Genomic DNA, 26,327 nt, shown 5'->3' with positions numbered 1-26,327 from the left:
CCACTTGAGAGATGTTGAGTTGGTTGTTAACTGTGATACCTGTTTCATGGGGGAAAAAAAAAAAAGTTTTTCATGAGCCTTTTTTCCTCCTGACTCACACCTGGAACTTAAACAAGTGTACATACTGTCTTGATTTCAAGGAAGGTATTTTTAATTCGGTGTTAACAGTGAATTTTGCTTAGCAAACAAATGTGATATGATAAATCTTTAAATCCAATGATGTGTCTTTTAAAAGCTGGTTTGTTTTCCCCAAGGAATTGTTCTTAGAAATGTCTTGAAAGGAGGTGTTGTAACTTAGAAAAGGAGAATGGTTTTAACTTAGATAAATTTTTATTTCTAGTTGAGGGCTTTCTAGGACAAACCTGTCAAATGTCCTAAATATTTTGATTTCTATTTTTTACTTAACATGTCTGTATAATGTGCTCTTTCTGGTTTGTTCCTGGTGATTTCAAAAGATTTAGCTGAGAAGTAAGCCACAAGCATACCTTACTCAGGGCATCAAAGGGAAGATGACTGACTAGAAAGTGGAACATAGCTTTAATACCTTGAGCACAATTCCAGCATATGGGTGAGAGACTGGCTTTATCTAGTTAGAGAGCAAGTTTAACTTCCTTCTTGTAACGTGTCTACAGTGTAAATATGGAGTGTTTTATCACTATTCACCCAGCTTTCTGACTACTGGATTTTGAATTTTTGAGCTATAATGAGATGAAGATGTTACTGATACAGATTATTTTAAGTAAATAAAAAAATGTACTTCCTTAAAAAGTGATAGTTACTATAGAAGATGTGTTCTACTGTGTTAACCTTTGAGTTGGAAGTGCGGTCTTTTTGTGCTTTGTTTTTTTTTAGTGTGTGACATAAGTCTCAGGTTCCTAAACATTGTTGTATATGGAATGTAGCCAAGTAGAGTCACCTAGAGTATTACTTCAGTTTCAGAGGCTTCAGGGTTCTCTTGTGAAAGCAGCATTTGATTAAATACTTAACTAATTTTTCTCATCTGATGTGAGATAGCGGCAAGAAGCTGAAGATCATTATCATCTTTTGACTTAACAACTTAACAAAGTGCTGGTAGTCCAGCAAAGTAAGTGCTATCCGGTACGTTTACGTGTTTCCAGAAAGGTGATGTAAAGCCAAGGAAGATGCAGAGGTTGAAATTTGAAATCTTTTGTCATCGCTGGAAAAAACTCTGAGGTGCTCTGAATTGTGAACCCTTAGAATTTCCCCTTTGGAGCTGAGAGTGCACTTGAGGCCACTGTTGTTGCAAGGATCACCAGGAAGGAGAACCTGGAACTGGATAGACTAAGGCTGCTTATCTGTCAGAGCTTCAGTGCTTATTCTCAGGTGACAATGGAGAGCCAGCAACAACATGTGTGTCACTTGACAGGCTATGTAGAGGGCAGGTAGATATAAACTTCCTATACCCCCTATTTTATGGCTAAATGTTTGTGGAAGATAGTAACGGCTCAGAACTTAAGATACCTGGAAAAGAAAATTGGCTTGAGAAAGAATCCCGGTTCTCAATCTGATAGAAACAAAACTGAAGTCATAAACTTTGCACAGTTGAATAGCTCATAAGGGGACATTAAGGACAGGCACCTAGCACATGGAAAACACGTTCTGGTTCTTGAATGCCTGAACCCCTGCATAGCAACAGCAGAAAATCAGTTCCTGCAGTCAGCATCTTGGAATGGCAACTTTTGATTCTGGTGTGTGTTAACCAGCTCTTGTTGTAACATCCTTTGTCAACATCAAGTTGAGTGTTTAAGAAACTTGAAAAGAGATGCATATTTTCTGATATCTTCAAATTATAAGACACAAATGTCATGAACATAGTACAGTCTGCTCTTGAGTTGTACTCAGTGGCCTTTTGCCATCTTATGTTTGTTTACATGAATTCTTTCTGAGGTTGAACTGGACTAGATTGCCTTTTGCTTCCCTCAGCTTAAAACTGGAATTCAGAGAAGTAATAAAATATTTGAAATAACTCTCAAAATTATGTGGATGGGCTGTGAGAGGAATGGAGATGCTGGGAAGCCTTGACTGGAATTTCTTCATAACTGCTGACCTGAAGCTGTCTGCTAGGCATTTTGCTCCCATGGAGTATCTCAGTGAGCTGTCTTCTGTTTTTTCTTACTGGGATATGGCTCTGGTTCTGGTTATCTATTTAACTGTTCTAGTGAATGTAAAACTCATCTTCTGTACTGTAGCATGCTGCTTCTTGATCAAGTCCCTGTTGGTTTTTTGAATGAATGTAGGTAACCCCTACTCAGTCACTGCGTGCATGTTCACTGTGCAGAAACTAGGAATAAAAGCAAGTTTTGTTCTGTAGTGTCTTCCTCTTGACTTCCAGACTCCGTGCGTTCACTTGGTAGTGTCTTTAAATTGTCATTATAGGCGTCTGTTTTGGAATAAGAGCCGTTTTGTGGTGTGGTAGGTAACTAGCTAATCACAGCTGTGTGGATCTGGCAGAAAACCCACCAACTGCATGCCAAATAGCGGTACAATGGAAATCTTCTGGAGACTCGGACGCAATACATCACTGAAAGGACTCTGCTGCAATAGCTGATTATTAGCATTCACTATGTTACAGCAGAAAAGTGTGTTCTTTTGGCATGAAGAAATGTGGGTGACGACTGTTAATTTGGCTACTTGTATACAGCTTCTAACAAGGTTTCAAACCACTGCCACTTTATGTACCACAGCTTTGGAGCCCTTGGACTACTGTGCAGTCTGGAGCTTTAGGTGAAACACAACTTACTATAATATAGCAAGAAATTACAAACATAAGAAAGGGAGTAACTAAAAGATTTGAGCCAATTTCCCCTACAGAACTGAAACAGCTCATGCCACCGGTTCACGTTTCTTCAGCAATTGCTTCTTACAAGATGCCCAGACCTGCAACTTGATATGGCTGTTACACAGTTGTCCAGATTTAGGTAGTTCGACAATTAAAATAAGTTTGTATCAATATTTGTACTCACTGAAAATACTGCTTATGTTACTTCATAACCTTTCCTTGGCTGTGACTGCAGGTAGTCATACTATTTGCAGGAGGCATGTTCAGGATGTTTTGCCCGATCAAGATCCTTTTTAGACTTGAGCTTTTCTAGATGACTTCCAAAGTGACTTGAAATTGTTCACACTTCACAAGAACAAATTATGTGTGGGGGCTGTGCCAGTGGTGTGCTTTTTTTCCTCCAAAATGATTCAGTGATTTGTGTGTGTGTGTGAAATTTTAGAGCAATCATGGTCACCTTTCACTATTTTTTTTTAAATATATGCCTTGACCTGTAGACCAATTATATGAAAGAATTTCTAAGGAATAGATGTCAGGCAGAAGTGGTTTGGGGTTTTTTGTTGGGTTTTTTTTGGTTTTTTTTTTCAAAATAAAGGTGGTAAGCAATGTAAAATGTTCAACAGCTGCTGCTCTAGCTATTGTCAAAGAAACAGTGCAGATTAAGTTGCAGCATGCTGGTAATCCTTGGGCATGACATGTGGCAAATTGTTCTGAAATGATGGCAGTATGTTACCAATTCAAAGAAAGCTTAAAGCCCTTATGCCCTATTCTTTTGCCACCCCCGCAATACCCTAAAGTGATGAACCAGCAGAAGGCATGTAATTACTGCAGTTGTTGGAGGGAATTCATCCTCTTCTAATCGGATGTCTCGAAAAAGAACATCAGAACAGAAAATTTCCTTGAAGATTGGGATCTTCTTATATGATTAAAGATGTTCCACCTGGCTTGCATTTGAGCCAAGAACAATTGTCTCCTACAGGATGCAAACTTGATTAGAAGTGTAGTAATCTGAACAGTACATTACAAACAGATGTTACTCAATATTTTGTAGCATTTTTTTTTTAATCTATATATATCTGAACAGTCTTTGCAGCAGTTGAGGTTGGGAAGATTGCATGAAATCAACATGACGGAACACTTAATTTTTGAAATCTATTTGACCAGAGCATTAAATTGTCATTAACCAGGGACTTTTCCTATTTGGGACATTAACTTTCTACTTGTAGTGCTCTTCGTACTTATTTACTTTGCTAACTTCTTTGGAGTGACAAATGAGGAACTGTAGTGTAAAAAACAAAACATTAAATAAAGGAAAAAACCACAACCCCTCCCCAAATATTCCTGTCATAGGTTTAAAGCTGACAGTTCTATGGAGGATATTTTTATCTCTTTGGTTTGGTTTTGACACCAATCTGCTGCAATTTTCTCTGTCTTTGGGAGCAGACCAAAGACACCGCACATGAGAAAGCACACATAGAGCTAGTTTCTTCCATGAAGTTTTACCATATTAGACTATAGAGCGATGACAGTTGTATCTTAGACTAATGTCTGCTTGGAGCAGATGGCTCTGTTGGTTTATAACACCTCAACACAAAATGAAGAATCAAGATACTTTCCCTTTCTTGAAAAAGACAAATGTGGGAGCAGTGAGGTCACCACTCTTAAAATATTTCAAAAGTAGAAGTTCTTTCTTCAGAACTGTGTAGCTGGAGGAGTTACAGCTCCAGGCGTCATTTGATGTGCGGCACTTGCTTTCCTGTTTTAAGTCGTGCATACAGGGTCATACGTGCTGGTTCTGAAATTGTCATCACATTGAGCTGTTATTGTAGCTTATGAGTTTCTAATCACTGCAAAATCTATTGTCTTTTTGATAATTTTGATTCTGAACAAGATACAGTCACATAAAGTTCCTGCTGTGATGAAGAAGTAATATTCATAACGTCGGCAGGGAGGCCGTGGATAAGTAGTAATCCCATGGCTAGAGAGCCAGAAATTCAGAATTTTTATTGAAATGAGGGGTTCGAAGCTGAGGAGCTGATAGGCAGTTAGTTGCCTGGTGCTGTGATGTTACAGCTGGAAAAATAAATACGCATGCAATATCTGAGTGGCCTCAGAATGAAGATACTGAAGAGAGTGTTTTCTCACATGCGAGCTTAGACATTTACAAATGCACAGACTCGGGCTTCCTTTTCTTGTGTGCTTCTTCATTCTTGCCAGGGTTCAAAAAGGGTATTGTGTGTTATATTCAGTATGTGATGGCTTAGCTCCGTGTTGCCCATAAAACAAGAGGCCACAAAATTGACTAGTTAGTGCCAAGATAGATTGCGGTGTGGAAACTATTGTAAAAATAAACATGTATTTCAAAATTTTAAATGCTGTTGCTAGCTATTCAAGCACCTTCCATATTTCTGCTTCTGTCAATGAGTAGCATGCTGAGCGTTTTCATGAGGAGTGGTTCAGATCTCAGTATGTGAACAAGCCCCATAGCTTCATACATAGTAAGCAGGCAGTCTAAGTATTTACTATAGAACACAAATCTCCAGAAAGTGCAGTTCCTCAGTGGATTGTTCCTGAGTTTGTCTAGAGGTGGTAGCTGTTAGGCTCAAGAAAGAAATTTAGGATGTTAATCTAGATTCCTTAAAAAGTAGGTTGTCTAGATGTCTGATTCCCTAAATCATTTGCTGCATATTGTCAGCAAGAATAACAATTATAGGTGTGTCAATTAAAAGATGTTGAAATGGCTTGTGTGATGGTACTTACACATTGAATAAGGTTTGAGAAACGTCTTTAAGTATTTTGCCATCTATCATCAAGTCCTGTTTGATATTTGTTCTGTCCAGAGAAGTCTTCTGCTGAGAGCTAAACATCATGTGGTTTAAATTACTTGTTCAGCATGTCAGCAGCTGTTAGTATAGGTTGGGGTTTTTTTTCTTGTCAGTGTCCTTTGTGGTTTCTTTTCCAGTGAGTGTGACTGTGGCAGCAATTAACAAATAATATTTAAACTTCATGGTATGTCGGATATGTTAGATATACTGTGATTCAGTTCTTGTCTTTTAAAAAAATAACTTTATAAATTATTTTCACTGTATTGATATAATGTATAAAGGTATAAACATTCTTTGGGAGTGGAAACTCGTGTGGATATTGACATACATAAAAAAGGTTTGAATTTTTTGTTCTATAAATGGTGTTAACTTTTAACCTAGAAACATTTTTTTTCTTTTCCCCTTGTGAAATCTCATTGTGTTTATGTTAACATTAGTGTTTCAGTAAATATTGGAAACAGCAGGATTTGGAAGATAGGAGGTTATATAGTGCAATGTGAAGGCTGTACCTTTGGGAAATCTAAAGTAAGCAGCCGAATAATCCACATTCTAATTTAGTAGGTAAAGCAAATATGTAGTATTTAAAATTACAGTAGATAAGAAGCAATCTGACACTAGAAGCAAAGAAGCAGCAGCTCAAAGCCATAATCACCTGATGTTTTTAGTCATTCTGGTCATCTTGGTTTTAAATCCATACATAAAATATATTGCTGCAGAATTTCTATTGGGTTTTTTTTTTTTAAGTGTAATTGCAAAAGATCAAAATGGTTACTGGATGAAGAAACCAGCTATTAATTCCTTCTAAAAAAACCAAACCAACCAACCAAAAAAAACCCAAAACAAACAAAAAAAAAACCCAAAAAACAAAACAAAAAGGAAGAAACTGACCTTGTAGAACTTAGTATTCTGGTCTAAAATTAAGCGTAAAAAGAAAAAAATCTGACCTAGCCTGCAAGTTGCATGCTAGTTTCCTTGTGAAAGAATAAACTACCTGAGAAATTATTTTATATATTACAAGAACGAAAGAGTCACAATCTGGATTCTGGCTGAAGATTTCTTTTTTCAGAGGAAGAACTGGTGCACACATCCATCCCCAGCTTTTTCAATCCTGTGATGATATTGAGTTTATTTAAACTTCAGCAACTGCTTAACAAACCTGTAAATGGAAGGTGTTAATTTTGATTAGGTGAGAGGGTCAGCAATCTAGTGCAGTGCTGTGAATAGAGCTTCTAATAATTGCTTTAATGAGAGCCAGTGTCTGTCCTCACAATGCCAGAAGAACTTGTATGCAGCGCTCATGGTGTATTGTTTATGTTGCACAGTATCTTGGTAGTTAAGGCTTTGAAGTGGGATACATGGATGTTCCTAGCCAGGTAAAAGGGAACTCAAGGTGAATGTTAAGCAAGTATAAACTGGTTGTCAGTCCAAGTCCTCGTTGACACAAGCAGAAATGCAGTTGGTTTTGTCATTCTAGCCCTCATCCGAAGGTTGGCACACGCATAATATTCAGTCTGGAGTGACTGTAATATAGCCCACTTCTAAGTATTGCACACAAATTTTTGGTAGTTACTCTGTCTGCAAAGAGCTGCATTATTATTGTTGTTATTAGCGTTACATGTTCAATTATACATTCTTAGAGCAGCATGGCTGCGTTGTGGTCTGTGTCCTAGAGAAAAGGACATCTCAAGAGCAAATCTGCTTTCCTGAGCTGAGACCAAGTGTTTTGCTTTTTGTCCTACTCAGTCTCTTCAAATAGAAATCTGACAGTCAGTTATGCTCCTGAAGACATCGCTGTGCAGTGGCGGGGCTCCAACATAGGAAGAAACTTGGTTTGCATAAGTCTGACAAGTTTCATACTAACTGTGCTGTGCAGGCTTATCTTGTCTGTGGGCTCTTGCCATCTGTTTTCTTTACGGATGCAAAGTTTTTATTGTTCCCTGTATTTCAAAGCCAAACACCCCATGAAAGAGTCATCAGTGAGTTGTTCTCTTAGCTATTTGTCAGATAGTAAATATCAGGGATCAAGGTGTCAGACCATAGAGAGAGTAAGCTCACAGATTGTATTTAGAAACAAACCAGAAAACAGTTCTCTCAAGCTTGAGTTAAAACAAGAGCTTTTGGGGGGGGGTGGGTGGTGGCCTGAATTGCTGCACTAGAAGTTAGAAGTGACTGAATGTGTAGCTTCAGTGTCACTAGGGGAAAAGGTCTTCTCTAAGCGCAGGTTTGAAATACCAAGGAAAATATTAATTAAAAAAAAAAAAGTTGTTGTGCTATCACAATGTGTGCTTTGTTGGCATTATTGGTGGGTAAGGCCCTGATGGAGAGAGGCTATTTCTGCTGAAACCAAGGGGGAGCACTTTGAGAGACCTTTTCAAAATGCACAAATGGCAGTGGCCATCAAGCTTAATTCTTGGTGGGATTTTTTCAATCCAAATTAGAGTTTTGGCACTGATGGAGGGGAGGGATGGAGTATTTCAGACTAGGACACATGCTGGAAAACATCTTTCTCCCTGCATCTCCATTTCTGTATAGTTATGTCAGTAATCACCTTGCTGTCTCCTTGTGGGGATGGTTGTCTGGTCTCTTTCCCTTCGTATACCTTGAAACACACTAGGGAGGCAATAACCCCCAAACAACATAGCTCTGTTGTGGCTGTATGCAGGCTCCAAGTCCTGCTTGTTCAGCTCATGGAAGGAGTTGTTGCCCTTGAGGGCAGGACAGAGGTCGTTGTCAAAGAAATGCTCTTGACCCTAGGTTTCCTGTAGCATAGACTCATCTGTGCCTAGAAAAAAGTAATTTAGTTAAAAGGTAAAATAATAAATCAAAAGGTACAGCAAAGAAACAGTCTGTACTGAGTGCCTCTCAAGGAGGAGGACCCCAAAACAAAAGAGGCTTGGGCTTTTAAACCCTCCCAGTCTGTGTACCCACTTTTCATGCATCCTTCATGTGCTGCCCATGTGCCTTTTGGTCCAATGGTAATTCTGCATCTGGGGGCTTCTTTGTTTCTTAATGGATTCTCTTTTCTGTTCTGCAGGCAGCTTTTTTACTGTTCTTATTGAGGTGGTTTGCAGCCTCTGCTGACAGTTTCCTCTCTAGCACCTTGTACCAGTCTTCAAGGCCCCTCCATCACTGAGCAACCAGGTTAAGATAAATTCACAACATGCGGCCTGGAATTCCAGTGAGCCTGGCCACTCAGGCTAATTTTGGCTACTCACGCTGCAATAGGTTATTCAAACGAAAGAATGCTAAAAGAATACAATATGGTTAAGAAGTTAGTTTGATTAAATTTCTTCTGCAACATTGGGATGTCATGGAATCTTTCCTCCAGCTTGGATGTGAACAAACTTTTTCTCTTTTGCCTAGTCCCTGATTTTCATAGACTTTAGAGGAACCTAGTTATCTTGGAGATGTTTTGTAGGATTGGCTAGTGCTATGAAAGTTTGCGAGAGGAAAGACTGGAGGCTAACAAGGTGTCATACTCATTTCTGTTTGAAACGACGTTGACTATGTCAGTATTGCCACATGTATTAAACTGTGTGGTGAAAACCTTCATACAGTGGGTTAGTTTTGGAGAACCTCTTCAAAAGGCAGCCTTAAGGGATGTGGTTGTCAACAAGGTGCATTTAGTTTCTGGAATGCAGAAACTGCACATACACTGGTATGTGGTAGGCCAGTAGAGCAGAGCACTCTGAGATCTGTTGTTGCTGTAAAGTGGTACCTGAGATCTGAAGTGAATTATTTGAAGTTGCTAAATACTTTTGCCTATGCTGATTGTTTTTATTACTAGAGCATTAAGGTTGTCAAAGCAGATTATCAAAACCTAAGCACTTTAACAAATAAGTAGCTTGCTTTAAAAAATAATAATACATTTAAAATCTTTTGAGCATGCTGGCTCCTGTTTCTTTGGAGAGGTGCAGCTGCGTAATGAGTGCATTTGAAAAGCTGTCTCTAGAGATGACCTGTGTCCATTGGTCCTTTCTCCATGCCCCAAAAATACTAGTGTTGTATTTCTAGACATCTTGAGTTTGAAGAGTAAAGCTGGAAAGTCTGACTATTAATCAATTTTATTACTATCATTTGAAATATTAGATCTGATTTTTAGCTTATTTTCCTCAGTAATTACAGAATATATGTTTGCCTTAACTCTTTGTATGTGTGGCTATGGCATGCGTAGAATAAGTGTTGATTTTAAGAGTGTATTTCAAGTTTTGTTTTGCATTTTTCTTCGGACCTGCAGGTTCCCCTGGAAAACAAGTGGATAACTCAGCCAGCAATCAAGGAAATAACTTAGGGACCCCAACCAAGGTTGGAAAACTGAGCCATGGGAGGAAAACTGCAGAGGTAGAAGTGACAAAAAGTGGCGATGAGTCAGAGAGTGATTTTGAATCTGATCCTCCTTCTCCCAAGAGCAGTGAGGAAGAAGAACAGGAGGATGAAGAAGTCTTGCAAGGAGCGAATGGAGACTTCAATGATGACAATGATACAGAACCAGAGAATTTAGGCCACCGGCCTCTCCTCATGGACTCTGAGGAAGAGGTAGAGGAAGAGGAGGAAGAGAAGCAAAGTTCTGACTCTGATTCTGGTCGTACCAAGCAAAAATCTGTGGAAGGACTCCCGAGCAGTAGGTTCCGAGGTGGCATTGCCAGTGGTGAAATCAAAGAACCCAGTTTAATGCACACACCCTTGTCTGAGCTGCCAAGCACTGTAATCAAGGTGAGCCCTGGCCAAGAATTTGATGTGTTTGGGGCAGTGCCCTTTTTCACTCCTCAGCCTCAGGCAAAAGAGAAGAGGGACATAGATGTCTTTGCTCAGACTGCTTTTCACAGCCTAAACCAAGAGCAAGATGACTTTGATGTTTTCACAAAAGCCCCCTTCAGCAAAAAGGTGTCTCAGCAAGATGACCAGGTGGCAGAAACTAAGACTCTGCTCTCCCCCACCTCTCCACAGAGTGTCGATATTTTCGGCTGTACCCCATTTCAGCCTTCCCTTCTCCCCAGGACTAGTGGGAGTAAAGAGGACCTATTTGGGCTGGTTCCTTTTGAAGAGGTCACAGGAAATCATCAGCAGCAGAAGGTGAAGCAGCAGCGTAACCTGCAGAAACTTTCTTCCCGCCAAAGGCGCATGAAACAGGAGGTCTCAAAGAACAATGGGAAGCGCCACCACGGCACCCCAACCACCACAAAGAAGGCATTGAAGCCAAGCTACCGCACCCCTGAGAGAGCCCGCAGGCACAAGAAAGCAGGCCGCAGGGACTCACAGAGCAGCAATGAGTTCCTGACTATCTCGGACTCCAAAGAGAACATAAGCATTTCATTGACTGACAGCAAAGATCGGAGCAACCCTCTGCAGACTGATGAGAGTCTGCTGGATCCTTTTGGAGCCAAACCCTTCCACCCGCCAGACTTGATGCGGCATCCTCAGCATCAAGGTTTTGGTGACAACCGTGGAGATCATGGCACTGTAGTAGCAGCTGGTAGACCCAGGCAGAGCTCCTTGCATGCAGCTGTTCACGGTGGTGATGGGCTGAAAACAGATGACTTTGGTGCAGTACCCTTCACAGAACTGGTTGTGCAGAGCACGCAGAGCCAGCAGCAACAGGCACTAGAGTTAGATCCCTTCGGAGCAGCTCCATTTCCTTCCAAACCATAAATGCTTCCAATGGGTTCCACCCCTCCACCTCTCTGAGTTGCTTCATAGAGGTTTTAATTAGTGGAGTAATTTATCTGGTTGAATTGACAGGGACCTGGGTTGTACAGTTCGTTCAAGTTCAAGAAGGCATGGCCAGCTTGCATGATGTAATGATGGTGAATTTATATTATTGGGGTTTAGTTTTTGTTTGTTTTCTGAGAGAAATAGAAAAAAAAAAACCAGGAGCATTATTTGGTTATGACAGATGGCTCCCAGAATGAAAAGAGAAATCAGATGTGAATCATTGCCTGTCACAGACTTTGAGCCCTGGAACGTGATGTCATTTTGCACTTTTGCATTGCCTTTTCAGTCCTCTGTGATGTGCTGAGCTGGAGGGAGAGGGACAGGCAGAAATCACATGAAAAAAGTTTTATTTACGTATACGTAGGCTAACGGAACTGTGATGGTTCATCACATCTCAGTTGCAGTAGACCTAAGAACCAAAATGTACTAATATCCAAACTGATGTGCTGGAAATAGTTGAGTCTTTGCTTCCTAGATAAACTACCTTGGTTAATCATAGAAATAAAGAAGCAAAGTCCTCAAGGGGTTGTGGCCCGGAATTCCAGAGCACATCTGTAGCTCGAGACCTAGTAGACATCTATGCAGCTGCAGAGATGAAAGGCAAATTATTTTTTTGTGTGCCTAAATATTCAGGGTGTTTGTTTGGTTGGTTTTGGTTTTGGGGTTTTTTTTTTACAAACAGTGCCGTTAATATATAATAGCAAACTGGAAGTTTTAGAGTTAAAACTAAAGATGCAGAGAATGTAATGGTTTGTAAGATGGAAAGCCTGAATGTAGGGGAGTAAACCAGCAGGCATGCATCCAGTGTTTGCAGCACTTTTTAAGACTACTCAGTACACTGGGAAGAGAGACTAGTTTACACAAGTAAGTAATTTGGCATATATGGAATGTTTCATATGCCTTGTATAGTTGACCGTGAGATACAACCATCAGGTTTATTTGATTACAAATTGAGATTTCTGTCTGAAAATACCTTTTCTTTTTCTCTTGGATTTTTATTGCAAAGAAAACTTGTATTCTTTCAAACCTGCTTTTTTTTAAAACAATTTTATGTAATTACTGTAACTTAATTTCTTTTACATTTTGATGAATCTATTATTGTACTTAAATGTATAAGAAAGTTTTGCTAAATGCACTGAGCTTTGAAGAAACTTCTCTGAAACTGGATTTGTTTCAGAACAGAAGTGGTAAGGAGCAGGTAGCATGCAGAAGCTGATGGCTACTATACCAGTAAACTGCATTTCACACCATAAAGCCTTACAGGCAGGACTCCTGTCCTGCGGCACAATACCTCTTAGACATTAGGTGCACGAGACGTGGCTGAAAGCTTGCAAGTGCAGTGCTAGTAGGTGATGGGAAGATGTGAACAGACTCGTTGAAGATAAGATTTCGTTACTGTGTTACAGAAGTATGTGCTGCGTGTAGGCAGGATGGCTTCTTCACTGCTTCACAACTTGTGTCAAGCCATTTACAGTGCCTGCAGAGTGAGTTCGAGTTGGGATGGTCCAATTTGTTTGCCTTTTTTTCATGGTGATCCTAAAGAGGAAGCCTTCATAAGGAGATAGTTCCTTTGCTTGTCTCAACTTGATACCCTGCTCTGCTGAATGCTGATGAGTAGATAATTGGATGTTTATATATGGAAGCCATAAGCATTCATCATTGTGTGTCCCCATGTCTGTCCTACCCTCTTTCACAGGAGGTAAAATGAAATACTGAGGGTTGTGCTGGTTTATACAGTCATCCCCAGATCTGTGAGAGTCAGGGGTGGACCCTTTACAATATTTGTTGAAAACACCACATTAAAAACAAGCCAATTGATTCTGGGGGTTGGTTTGATAAAACACTCCCTTGGATATATGCGAGATTGTTTCCCCTACTCCTGGATTTTTTTAAGTAGCTCATACATACTTTTGTTACCATTATCTTTCTTGTTTTCATTTTGCTCACAAAGTGGAAGTGAAATATTACAGCTGTGTTTGCTTAAGTATGCCTTTTCAGGCTTAGATATTAAGCTCTTAGGTTATGAGTAGAAATGTTTCAACTCTATTTGCACAGGAGTGTCTTAGGCTTTATTACTACTGTTCTCACCTGGGGTTTTTTTGTGCCAAAGGCTGTAAGAAGCACACACCAGATTTTGTAGCATTTTCTGATACTCAGGTTAACTGTCGTCATTTTTTTCCTTTTCTGCGCACACGTATGAGCTGCCTTCCTACGGTTTCCTTCTGAACTGTTACTTACCTGCCTTAAGAGCTGTTGGCACAGAATACTAGTGGGGCAGTTGAGTGGAAATAAAACAAGAAAAAATCAACAGGCAACAGACCCACAGTCTCAAATGTGGCAAGTCCTCATGGAAACCATGCAGCCGCTGCTCTCCCTGCTGGAAAAGCGACTTCAGGGCTTGCTCAGCAATTTGGTGCCAAAGGAGCAGGTTAACAACACGCACTAAAACTGAGGCTTAGTTCCACTGCCTGAGAGATGGTTTGGTGTTTGACACAGAAGGAAAAGGTGGTGCATTGGCAGACTTAGCGTGGGCCTAAATATTCAGGTTAAATAAGAACAGAAGGAAGCGTGGGGTTTTTTTTTATTGTTTACCCTGAGACTTCAGTTTGAGGAGCACTACAGGTTTATTCCTTTTGTGGTGGGTTGGTTTGTTTTTGGCAGAGGATCCATAAGCGGTTTTATTACAATACAGGAAAGCTGAAGTGAGGTTGTACACAGAAACTGATAGATGAAATAAAAGCAAACTGTAAACACAAGTTACTCTAAAACTGGCATAATGCCTCTGCCTGCATATGAGTTATGGCCAATGATATTTGCTTTCTAATGGCCTTAATGAATCTTGTTCTTTGTATTCTAGTTATGAAACAGGGTTTTGCATAAATGTAATTTTTTTTGTTTCTAGAGTTAAAATTATCCTTCCTTAGTATGCCTCACTAAGTTGACTTTGCGTGGTAATTTTTGTTTATACACGATTAAACCCACTATTCAACAGAGGCAAAATGTGGTACCGTTGGGGAATGCCATATCCTTTTGCCTTTATTTGGAGTATGTGTGCATGCTCATGTGCGCTTGCCATGGAGTGTATTATGACCTTACCTGTAACACAGGAAAGGCCTTACTGCACTGAACATGTACCATACTGTCTGTGAAGACAATAATGGCGAGGTAAGGAACTGATACTTGCATCAGAAAATATTGATTTTTACAGCTTTTCTTTCAGCACGTCGAATGACTGAACCACAGGCCTTTTATCATCAGCTGCTTGAGAGAGAGATTCTGTCAGTTAAAAGGTACTAAGAAGCCCTTAATGGTTATGGTCACTGAAAGAAAAATAACATAGTTGTTTTTCTCTGCCGACTCTCAAATGGCCTTGAGATGTGCGTGATTGCTTTGGCTGACTTGCGTAACGTGGGACCCCTGATAACAGCTTTGGAGGAAAGAACTTTTAATCATTCTGGGTGTCCCAGTTAGTAAAACAACGTACTGTGAAAATAAGTTGATATATTTGCTACTGTGAGAATGAGTTTATCTGGAGTTTTTTATACTTTATTGTGTATTTTTATATATGAAAAGTATATGTAAAATATACACATGCTCACATACATTGTGTATCTCTTGGAGCCGCTGTGTTTTTAGTAACATAGCAGCCACAATCATTTTCGTCTGATGTGGGAGAGTGAGTATGAGTGAAAGCTGCAAAAGAAAAAAAGTGCAAAGGGTAGCTGCTGCGTTACTTGTCTACAGTGCTTCTTTTGTAAAGGAAAAATCAAGGAAATTGTGTGTATAGCTAAATTTGTGACTAAGGCATCACCTAATATTAAAGAGCAACGAAACTTTTTTAAAATTGCTGGCATTCAGCTTTTAAGTGCACTTTCCTGAACTATACTTCCATTTCTTGTTAGACTTCAAGTTTCTAAATCTTTTTTGTGTACCACTAAACAGAGAACTTTAACTTTTTTGTGAAACTGATGTATGTCATGAAATACTTGCAGTTGTTAAATAAACAAACATGATAACATGACTTTGCAGATCTCCTTAAACATTAAGTTTTCATATTTAGGCTTAAATTTGGTTGCTATAAGCAATGCTGCTTCTACTGATTACTTTTAGTGGCTGTAGGTTTCTGTTACTATTTTTTTCATGTTTTAAAATACTTGTATTTGCTGCCCAATCATCTTTCTTTGTTCAGCTTGTTAACTCATTGATCATGTATTGTTTTTCATTCCTAAGGTTCATTATTACTCTTAAAGCCTTCCAGCAGAATGGTTCTGAAGGGATGCGTTCCGATTCCTAGGCGGTAACTGAAGCTTAGTCCCTTGTCTATAGCCAAAATTTTAAGTAGTTTCCAATGCTGCCTCCATGGACTTCTGCCCTTAATATTCTAGACATAACTTTCATGTGATTTGACCCCTTCTACCAGCTGTTTACCAGGGCAGTTTTCTAGATACTGCTTGTACTGATTTTACTCTTGGGTAAGCTGAAGAAAGAGTAAAAAACGGGCAGGAAAAGATTGAGCAGCAACAGAACTCAGTTACGGCATAGTAGCTGGTGTCCTGGCCATTCTGCCTTCTGGTTATGTCCCAGATCAGTCTTAATTTTGTTAAAAGCAAATCCACAAGGATACAGTTTAATTGGAGGTTTCAGCTTAAACAAACATGAACAAGCGTTGCTGTTAAAACTCCTGCTTTAAATAGTTTTTCATGGATAATGTGGTCTTTCAATCTGCACCCTTCCTGTGGTTTAAAGGTTTGGCAGAGTGCAGGAGGAAGGCGACCTGGGGCAGTACCGAGGGTTACTGGTAACCAGTGTTCTAAGAGCACCAGCCGTGTGCTGCAGGACAGAATGAGAATGGGTGCTTCAAAGAGCACACAGGGTAGTTCCTGCTGCCTGAGCCGCTGCCCACTTCAGGCTGTATGCACAGGCAGGGTCTGCATATGGTCAGAGGTTTTCTGCCCTTGCCACCTCTGATCAAACATTTGTTTTCAGCCTTCAGCAGTGACAAAAACAGTTAAATCTTGCAAAGTTTTGTTTTGGTTTTGTGATATAATTGTGGAATACTGTGGTGTAACAGTGATTTCTCATCACTGTTTTTTGCGTGCAGTTGAACCACTTCTCTTAGAGTGAAAGCATATTTACAAAGTTGAGGCTGGAAATAGTACTGTTGCCTCAGTTGAGTCAGAGTGAACTTTTCCTTTTTGCTTAGGACACAGCAACAGAAATGGCCAGAACTCTTAAGAACAAGGCACTGCCTGGAAACTATCTAGATCTGAAGGTGGAAGATTGCGAAGCTATGTGCATCAGCAGAATAAGCTAGAAATCCTCCTTCAGAAACACAGTACACTAAATTTCTCGAGAATATACTACATAGGCTATTGGAATAGTGCAGTTTAAACTCCTACCCTGCCCTTCCGTGCTGTGTCTTGGTACTTCAAGAGCCAGTCTCCCTGTATATTTAAAACCCAGGGGAGGTGACTGAAGTTGTGTGGTTGAGCAGTTCACATCTGTCATTTCACTTACGTGAGATGCAAGAATGTCACTCTAAGTAAACATCCAGTGAACCAAAATTTATTTACAGGTTCAGTATGTACATAAAAGACCATCATGCAGCTTGATAAATTTTGTCAGGGTAATAAAAATGTACAACTTTGCCATCAGTTTCCTTATCCAGTGAAAACTGTTACAGTAGTTAACAGTTCACATAAAAAAGTACATTAGCTAACTATCAAGTAAGTATGCTTTCAATACACAAACACACATTCTTCAAATATTGTTCACATAACACTGGAAACAGGCTTTTATACTTGCAGGTTCCTTGTCAGGCTTAAGTAGTAGTAATTAGTGCACTTGAAACTCGCTTAGCTGTCAAGTTTAAAAAAATTAAATAAAAATCAGTGTTTACACTGGAAGGCTCAAAGGTCTGGGAGTTGGCTTTTAAATGCAAAGTCACTTCTTGCTACTATTTGTTTGTGGAGTTAAAAAACAACACAACAAAAACAACCAAAAAAACCCCAACCAACACACAAAACCAGAAACAAAAACCAAAACCAAGAAAACTGACAACCCCCTGAACTTAATCTGAATTTAATCAGCAGTTAGCAGTACACTCCAGCATACCCATAGACAGGTTAGTATCCTGTCTTCTCCATCCCTGATGAGTGTTCAGATGCCCAACAGTAAATTTGTCACTATTCCTCATTTCCTTGGCACATCCCTGAAAAGAACGGATGAAGGGGCTGGGCTTGTTTAGCCCAAGGAGGAGGCAGCCTCGCAGGGACCTACCTGCAGCCTGCTCACGCTGCCAAAGCCAGCCTCTCCCCAGCTCTGAGGGTGCAAAAACCCATCATGGGAAAACCCTCTCTGAGAGGAAAGAGACAATAGCACAGCATTGATAAGGCCAACAGCTCATTAAGGGCTTCTTGTGTGTTATGCGGCCTTTAGCGTGTTTGCCTCGGGTTTTCCTAGCCCATTGCAGGCAGTGCCATCTCTTCCTGAGCTGTGTCAGACTTACTTGAAATCGTACAAGGCTTCTATCATCTGGCTGTTGTCAGCTGATCACAAAATAAGAGAGAGGATGCTGGGACACCCTCCAAGACCACGCTGCAGATAACAGAGGGGGTTGTAGTGAGGTCAGCTGTGACACTTTATAATCCTAGAAGAGAATGTTTCTGCATGTAGTCAAAGCAGAAACAGTGATGGTATCTCCCACTTCGCAGGCCTAGCCACACTGCTGCAGTTGTGCCCTTTAACAGCTCTAGTCCCAAACTTAAACTACTTGGGCTTAAGTCGTAACAGCATCTTGAGGCATGCAGAGGAACCTCCAAATGGCTAATGCTGACTTATCACTTGGATTGTGGGCAGCAGCGGCATTTGCTACTGTTGTGCAACTCAGCTGTAACCACAAGCACAGCTGCTATACAGAAGCCACTTAAAAATGGTGATTCTAACCTAAAAAGCCAAAGAATTCCAATTCTGGTTGAAAAACTGGCACACACAGAGCTTAACACCAGCATATTTCACATCTCTTTACTGTTGAGTTTATAAGACATGGTTTCAAGACAAATTATAAAACACAAGGCAACCTTTTCACTGTGGAAAGCTTATGGCAACAAGTCATTTTCAGTAACAAAGCCTGCAAGTACAGTACATGTCACATGGTAAAAGGCCAAAGTTCAGTGATTTGAATCCACAGCAGGTTCACTGCTCAGGGCATATTATTTCATCCTGTTAAAAAAATTTAACTTAAAATTCTTAGCAACTCTACTGACTGCAATATAGTAACAAACATGCTGGGTTAGTCCTGCTACTGAAATATTTTAGAATACGAATTCCAAATTACCAAAAGGAGCTAGCTAGAGAAATTTCTTGGAAGTAATGGCACTACCCATATTGGGGGAGGCAATTTTTAAGATTTGAAATGAAGATATAGCTATGGTGGATGAAATGTGATCTGATTTTCCAGAAAAAAAAAAAAAGGCAAAAACGCTTGTTCAGAAAAGTAGAAGAGTCCACTAAATTCAATTTTATATGTTACCGGAGCAATGCCGAAGCATATACAAATCACTTAATGAGTCGGAAGAATGCAACACACCAAACTGCTGTGATTTAGAGCCAAGAGCAGGTCCCACAGTTATCATGGTTTCAAAAACACAGTCAGGAGCAGTTTCTTAATTATGCATTTGAACAAAACCTGAAAACCTGGCATCTGAGCCTGTTAGCTCAGCAAAGGTACTTCTGTTTGTGTTTACTGAGAAAAAGAAAAAAAATAATGCTGTGATGCAAATGCTTAGTTTTACAGCCCACCTTTTCATTGTCCCACTCTAGGAAGACCTGTTTTGTACTTGATTGCAGAACAGCAAAAGACTGAGAAGGAAATGCATCCTGGATCCTGTGCAGTGCTGCTGTTTTTCTCAAAACTGATAATATGCTGTCCCTCCAACCAGGGTAACAGTCCAGAAGTCAGAAGGGAACTGCCTCAGTGCTCAACTTCATAGCTTAGCACATTAGGCAAGGTCCACAGCCTCAAAGTCAGAAATCTCATCAGAGTGCCTCTGAAATACAGTGAGGAAACAACTTTAGTCACTGACTATACATATGAAATAATCAACTTTTACCTGATTTCCAAAAAATCCATAACAATGCTGAGTAGTCTTGAAAACCTGACAAAAGCCCAAGGAAAAGGCTACTTAGGAACAAAGACTGATGACTGCTTGAGACTATTAAAATTGTGAAACAGATGAAAGGGATCTGGTAGACCTCTGTCCAGCTGCTCTAAAACTGCACAAGGGCATTGCCGCCTCAGGGAGCCTCAGCAGTATACATGAGCGGAGTCCCTGCCATCAAGAGAACTACTTTTTTATTTACAAGCAAGTATTATACCAGTATGCATTTTCTCTGGGGAGGCTAATTAGGGAGGTTGAGTGAAATTTGTGACAGGCTACAATCATTATTATTTAACCCTACACTTGTTAGAATATCCTATTCCCGTGAGTATGAAAACTGCTATACCTTCACTCACAAGTCTGCGCTGTACTCAGGACAGGGTTTGCTGTGTCTGTATTGCATGATGTACACTGTGGATTGATGCCACCAATACAGCATCACAACCGCAAGGATGTGCCATACTTGGTGACTAGAGCCGAGGTAGTTCAGCTGCCCTGTGAGGAAGAAAATGGGTTAAGTGAAGAAAAAGTGGTTAAGTTGTTAAATTCAACAATAGCTCTTGTAACACAATTAGAATCAGTCTCCTCCAAAGCTAAACTGTACACTCAAGTTACTGGGAGGCAGTGAAAGTTCCTTAACAAACTTGATCAGAAGTTGTCTGCCTTCTTTTGATGGAAGTACACGCAGTGTTTTACCCTATATGAGCACACTTCATGTAGAACATAGGCAACCTGTTCTCTCACAGGAAGTTCAGGACTCACAGAAAGGACTGTGGCAGTGCAGGAAGCTTAACTGCAGAAAAAACACCCAGAAGACAATTTCCTACCTGGGAAGTATCTTTCTGGAACTTTGGAAATATAGAAGAGAAAAGCTACAGCAGCGATGAAGTACATGACAACTACACGCGGAGCAAACTCCTGCAAAAGAAAATGAAGCTCTCCTATTCTGTTGGAAGGTAAAAGAAGTCTCTATAAAAAAGGCACGACAAAACTGAATCTTACTTCACTGCTTATGTTATCTATGGACAAAATCCAATGGAGAAGCAAATGCCAAAATTTGGGAAAATCTGAATTGGAAGAAACTTGTTTTGTCATGATCTCCCAGCTGCAACACACAAGCTGCTTAGTGTTTCTGTGCAGCCTGCAGCAGATGTAAAGTTTCTCAGTAAAAGGACATCTGATACAGTGATCTTACACAAAGTGGCCAGGATAAGTGAGGAGTGTGACTTCAATGATAAAATCTCATTTACTCATTGAGATTGCAGTTGCTAGAACCCAAGGCCAAGGTAAATAATCAAGCAGCACATTCATGAGTTGCTTTTAGTCTTCCTTAACAGAAAGTTTTGTTACCAGAAGCAGAGCATTTTTCTGAAGTATGGAAACAAAATGAGTACCATACCTACCGTTCTGCTATACCAGGATAAACTGAATGGGGGAGATATGGGGAGACAGCTACTGTTTATCTGATTTTTAGGAAGCCAGTGTTAAGTGTCTTGTTTAAAGGCTATCTATATTCATAAATGTTGCTCTTCCACATTTAACAGCAGCTCTGGACCAGGCTCAACCATCACCCCAGGTGACAGTCCTCCAGCAGGGCCAGTCTCAGAACTTGCACAGTTACTGCTTACTACAAAAAGGAAATATTTTCTTCAACACAATTATGTCACTGAGTAATTGCAATGATTTCTGGGGTTTTCAGATTTGAGCATCCTTTCTTTAGCTGTGCTTCTTGTTTTTCGGAGCATAATTCTAAGTGGTAAAGCAAGAATAGGAAAACAGTTACTTCACAGTGATGTTAAATGAAGGTTGCATAAGAGACAGAGCACTGGGTAGGCAAATTTACTGCAAACCAGCAAATAGAAGAGGAAACAAATAATCATCCCATCAGTGTCTTCTGGTTCCCCTCTCTCCTTTCAAGCTGTGGAGGGGACAACTCAGAGCACTTGCGCAGCCTGACAGGCTACTTCCCATTCTAGAGCCAAGTCAGCTCTTCGCTCCTGTCCCTCACCCTGGGGTGAGCAAGGGTGCCCCCTACACAGGCTACTCTGTCCCTCAGGCAGGTGTGCACACTCACATTTGTATCCAGTTTTCCTTCTCACAGTGCAGGTTTACATCAGTAAAACAGATTTAATCTACTCAATTTGTGTACTGGTTCTCAATGAACTTTTAAGTGTTAGCATTGGGATCCTATTGTCTGAAAGAATTGTCTGCTTTAAGAAATTCTAATTACCGCTGCTTTCCCCTCATTCCCCAAAGTGTAATAGGACTGAAAGGAGATGCCAAGTGAAAAGCAAAAGGGAATCTTACTTCCTTCTTTTTTTTTCTTTTACCTGTACAATAGATGCACCCATGCCGCCGTTGAGCCAAATCCAGTGGATAGTGGGAATAATTCCATATCCAGACACTGAGCAAAAGATGATGGAGCGCAGTCTTTGCCACTGCTGCGTGAGGTAACTGGGATGAATCTGAGCAAAAAATACTGCCAAGATCATTGCCAGCACAGTGATCAAATATACCTGACGCCAGTACTGAGAAAAAAAAAAAAGAAACAAAAGTAAGTTTGTGAGTTTTCTCATGATGTGTAGAAGTAAACTCTGGGTAGAAAGTTACATTTAGTAAGGATATATCAATTCTCCTGTCACTTCTGCAAGCACAAATGATAAGGTCTGAATGAATGGACTTGTATTTGAGGGGAAGTGACCCTATTGCTTGGGTACACCTGATCATTTCTTCCAAGCACTACCTCCACTAAAACAATTTAAATATACCTCTGCCTACGGGGACTTGTTAAACTACCTGACTGCTACATCCGCTGCAGACATGGATGTAATCGAGGCCTCTGAAAGGAACTAATTTACTCATTCTCTGTTAGGTGAAGAGAAAATAAGCTTGTTCCTGCCTCGTGTAAGCTACCTAGTAGAAAATGATGTGTGAATTACTTGTGATGGGGGGACATCCCATCATCAGCCTCATGCATTTGACAGAGGTAGGACCTGTAAAGTTTATCCTGCTTTCATATAAATTTAGATATTTTCTTGAGGCTTGTGTGATTGACAGCTTGAAAGGAAAATCTCAGTTTGCCTATCACTTCAGCAAGCAAAGTTCTGTTCCTGTCAGAAGGAATTTGTTTCAGTTTCCATCTCTGTCTCCTGACTAGCATTCTGTTTGGAGACTGTGCAATGAACCCCCTTCCTAAGGCACGGAAACTAAACATCACATCAACAAGTGCTTCAAACTTACGTTATTACAATAAAATGCATAAAACACGCCTGACACATAGCAGCCCAGGATACCAATGGAAATTCCCGCATAATCTAATGCCATCCATCGTCGACTGGTCTTCTCTGAACGGTGACAACAGAAAAGATGATATCCCACTGAGCAAAGCATACAGACCTATACAAATATTCAAACAAGGCTGCATTAATTTCTTGAACACTGGATTAATGCAAGCTTGAACTCTGAAGCTGAGAGCATTAAATTAACCCATGACATGTTTTGCAGTGCAAGTGATTCCTGCCATAATCAAAAGAAACTAACATAAGCTTTTCTATCAGAACGGAGAAGGAAAATAAAACTTTCACGACTTGATAACCCCAAGTTGCACAGCTAAGAAAATTAGGCTATGGAAGCTTAGATGATGAGGCCAGAGAGGAGTGAGTATGCAAGGGAACAGAGCCACGTCTGCATGACTACAGTGGGATGATGAATTCTGCTTGGCCAAACTACTACAAGCAGAAACCAAAGCCCAAATCTGCTCCAACTGCCCAGCACCCACATTACTTTACTGAGAGAACACATGAGAAATTAAACACAGACTACTTATTTGCTTCTAAGCTGGCATCATTTTTTTTCCCCTGAGAAATGTTGTTTTTGTTTCTCTGCAACCCTCAACAGGAACAGAGAAGAGCACACCACCAGTGCTTTCCACGCCAGCAAGGCAATGTTCCCCATTTCTAGCTATGCAAAGGCATTTTCTTCTATTCAGGGAATATGAACAGCCTTCTTCAGCTCTTCATGCTTTTTTAGGGATAACATACTTTACCAGAGCTTCAGCAGCCAAATTATAACACACTTGATCTGACAGAGAAACTCTTGCGTATAGCAGGCAAAAAGTTAGAATACAAGCCCCAGTGCCAGTCCAGACCACCATCAGGCCCTGGCTGATTTTCATGTTCTGGCTGGTGACCATTTCCAGCGATAATTGATGGTGTCTGGGAGCCACATCAGACACCACAACACCCAGCTGAAGCTTTGAAATATGGCCTTGCACAACTGGTTTTCACTGACTCTCTTCTGTGCCAGCTACACTTAGTCCTCCCTGGTTTATTCCATATCTTAAGCTGATCAAAATCAAACAGTGAGCATGTCAGTTACCTTAAGAACAGTGCAATTAAAACATGCTTTCCTAGCTCTGCCCCTAGTCCATCTTGCTCTGCCCAGCTATTGCCAAGGGCCATGCATGCAGTCCTTTTCACACAATGTACGGGGACGCACTGTCAGTGGCCTTTAACAGTTTATTTATGAAAGGCAGCGCTTCCCCGAGCACCCTCCCCAGCCCACGCACGGGCACCCACACACGGGACATCCGGCCCGTACCTGGAAGCAGAAGAGGCACACGGAGCAGATTACAAAGTCCTCCCGGGAGGCGCCGGCGGCCGGCAGCACAGCCGTCAGGTCGTAGATGCCCAGCGTGAAGAAGAGGACGAAGCCCAGCAGGTGGCTCCAGATGTTGACGGTCTCGTTGGAGAGGATGAAGAGGCTGCGAGGAGACACAAGGCGCAGGGGGAGGGGGGTGAGCCGGGGCTCAGCCCGACGGGCCCGGGGCGGAGCGGCGGGTCCTGCCCTCACCTCTTGAGGCAGAGGCGGGAGGGCAGGTAGGCCCGGTAGCCGTCGGTGATGTAGGGATTGTCTTTCAGGAAGACGGGAATCTGCTCGTAGGTGTAGAGGCGGATGCCGCGGGGCACCAGCACGGGCCAGTAGTGGTAGCTCCCCAGCTCGATGTAGTGCGCGCTCCGCAGCAGCTTCTGGTGCATCCTGCCCGCCGCGCCTCAGCGCGCCGCTGCGCCGCATCGGACCGCGCGCATCGCCCGCGCGGGCGTCCCGCGCTCCCCGCCGCCGCCCGCCGCCCGCGCTGCCTCCCCGGGACCGGCCGTCACGGCTGGCAGCGATGCTGGGCGCGTCGCGAGGTGATGGCGTCACAGCGCTGCGGCGCCTGCGCATACCTCTGGCTGCTGGCGCGTGGCGGCGCTGTTTTCCGCCGCGCGCGGAGCCGTTGCGGCCGTTAGGCGGGGCGGGCGGAGCGAGGGGACTCGTGGTGACCGTGTCCCCTCAGTTCCTGCCCGTGCGACCCGCGCAGGTTCTTCAGCCCGCAAAGCCCTGCTGCCGCCCCCGGTAATTCACGTCCAAGCGCTTGGGCGGCTGCGGGCAGGCGGGGCTGTGCCGCCAGAGGTGGAGGAGGTGCTGGTGGTTTTTTGGGTTTTTTTTCCGAGAGTGCTTTGGAAGGAGCCCGTTCTCCAAAACTGGTGCTTCGTGGCCTTTGTGTGACGTCTGTCAGTGGCCCAGGCTAGGTGGAAGTGCTGGAGAACGCAGCGCTGCTTTGCGGTTTTTTGGGGGGGTGTAACTAATGCTCTGGTTGTAGTTCTTGTAGCATATGGTGTACAGTAAAATGTTATATTTATGTCATGGTAGGTAATATAATGCAAAAAGAAATGGTGTGTATCTCTGAGAAGCTATTGGTGAAAAATGTTTCTTTGAAAACTAGCTGTTTATGTCAGGTAGACCTGAGTGTTTCAAACCTTTCTAAAACGGGCCAGAAACAGAGACACTTCAAGTTAAAATGTGTTGTGGAATCTCATCAGTTGTGAGAATTGTATTTATACCTTGCAAGAGCAATTTCCACTTAATTGACATAATAATGATTAGCATTTGGGTTTTTTCTGTGTTGTCTGTGAAGTACCCCAGCGAAAATATTATTAGTTAAGAAGACTCTTCTAAAGGATTTGTTTTGCCTAAATAATATTTTTTAAAAACCTCTATGGGTTATTTGCTAGCTGCTTTATAATTATTTTCTTTTTAAAATAACAAAAAAAAAGGAGAAACAAGTCATATGCTGGGTATCAATAGGATCCTTTTCCCCACATCTGGCTCTTGTTTTCAAAGTTGAAAACGAGTGTGCTGAATGGTAATCCTCATTCACCTGCTCTTCCTCTCTAGTGATATGCCATGCAGAATTCTTCAAAGGTTTTCTGTCTCATGAAATAAAATGTGAGAGCTCATCTCCAACGTAGTATGACAAGTATGAAAGATTTTCCCATGGCAGAGAGATTTGCGTTGTGAAATAAAAGATGCAGGATGATGGGCATTTGAAAGCAAGAAAGACAGTAAATACCAGGTGTTCAAATCCTAGACATTGCAATATAACCAGCTGTGCTACATCACCCCCAAATTTCCATGTTTACACCATTTAGTTACCCAAATTAAGTTTGTTCTGGTCAATGACAGCTCTTGAATACTTCTACTAATCAATCTTTCACTGAGATTTCTTAATGTCAGTGCTCTGAAAACAATATTTCTCCTAGCTCTACAAAGCTGCTGGCAATTCATGCCTTCTAGTTTCTCTTCAGCTGCTCTGTGTGCTGGGTGCATTTTTCTCTTGCATGTACCTCAGGATTTTGGTGAAGTACCCAGAGGAATCATGTTCATAGTAAAAATTCAGCAGTCTTAGCTTTAAGAAACTTCCTCGTGTTCTCATCTTTCCAGGATGTCTCTGAATGGCTCATTCCTACTTTAATTAGTTTCTGTCTTCCTTTCCATATGGCTTCTCTGTTT

General features: G+C 41.4%; 2 protein-coding genes across 6 annotated transcripts in view; one reads left to right on the top strand and one right to left on the bottom strand.

Annotated features, from left to right (window-relative positions):
• Window positions 1-15,342, top strand: part of BMP2K (BMP2 inducible kinase) — a 58,186-nt gene extending 42,844 nt beyond the window's left edge. For all 3 annotated transcript variants that reach the window (XM_065633805.1, XM_065633804.1, XM_065633806.1), the window contains one exon: window positions 9,863-15,342. In XM_065633805.1, the coding sequence (XP_065489877.1) occupies window positions 9,863-11,274 (1,412 nt within the window). In that variant the 3' untranslated portion in view covers window positions 11,275-15,342. The remainder of the gene's footprint in view (window positions 1-9,862) is intronic.
• Window positions 15,343-16,894: 1,552 nt separating this feature from the next.
• PAQR3 (progestin and adipoQ receptor family member 3) lies at window positions 16,895-24,624 on the bottom strand. 3 transcript variants are annotated; one of them, XM_065633825.1, is made up of 7 exons: window positions 24,348-24,620; window positions 24,096-24,258; window positions 22,737-22,892; window positions 21,827-22,024; window positions 20,324-20,414; window positions 19,843-19,991; window positions 16,895-19,385 (listed from the first exon to the last, which is right to left on the bottom strand). In XM_065633825.1, the coding sequence occupies exons 1-6, from the start codon at window positions 24,530-24,532 to the stop codon at window positions 19,849-19,851; spliced, it is 936 nt and encodes a 311-aa protein (XP_065489897.1). In that variant the 5' UTR covers window positions 24,533-24,620; the 3' UTR covers window positions 16,895-19,385; window positions 19,843-19,848. The 3 variants fall into 3 exon arrangements, with proteins under 3 accessions (XP_065489897.1, XP_065489896.1, XP_065489898.1); XM_065633824.1 differs by having other exon boundaries at window positions 24,096-24,624; XM_065633826.1 differs by lacking the exons at window positions 16,895-19,385; window positions 20,324-20,414 and having other exon boundaries at window positions 19,899-19,991; window positions 24,096-24,624.
• Window positions 24,625-26,327: the final 1,703 nt, after the last annotated feature.

Source organism: Caloenas nicobarica, chromosome 4 (genome assembly GCF_036013445.1).
Source record: "Caloenas nicobarica isolate bCalNic1 chromosome 4, bCalNic1.hap1, whole genome shotgun sequence".
Taxonomy (NCBI): domain Eukaryota; kingdom Metazoa; phylum Chordata; class Aves; order Columbiformes; family Columbidae; genus Caloenas; species Caloenas nicobarica.
Note: the sequence above shows the minus strand (reverse complement) of the source record. Positions and strands in the feature narration are given on the sequence as shown.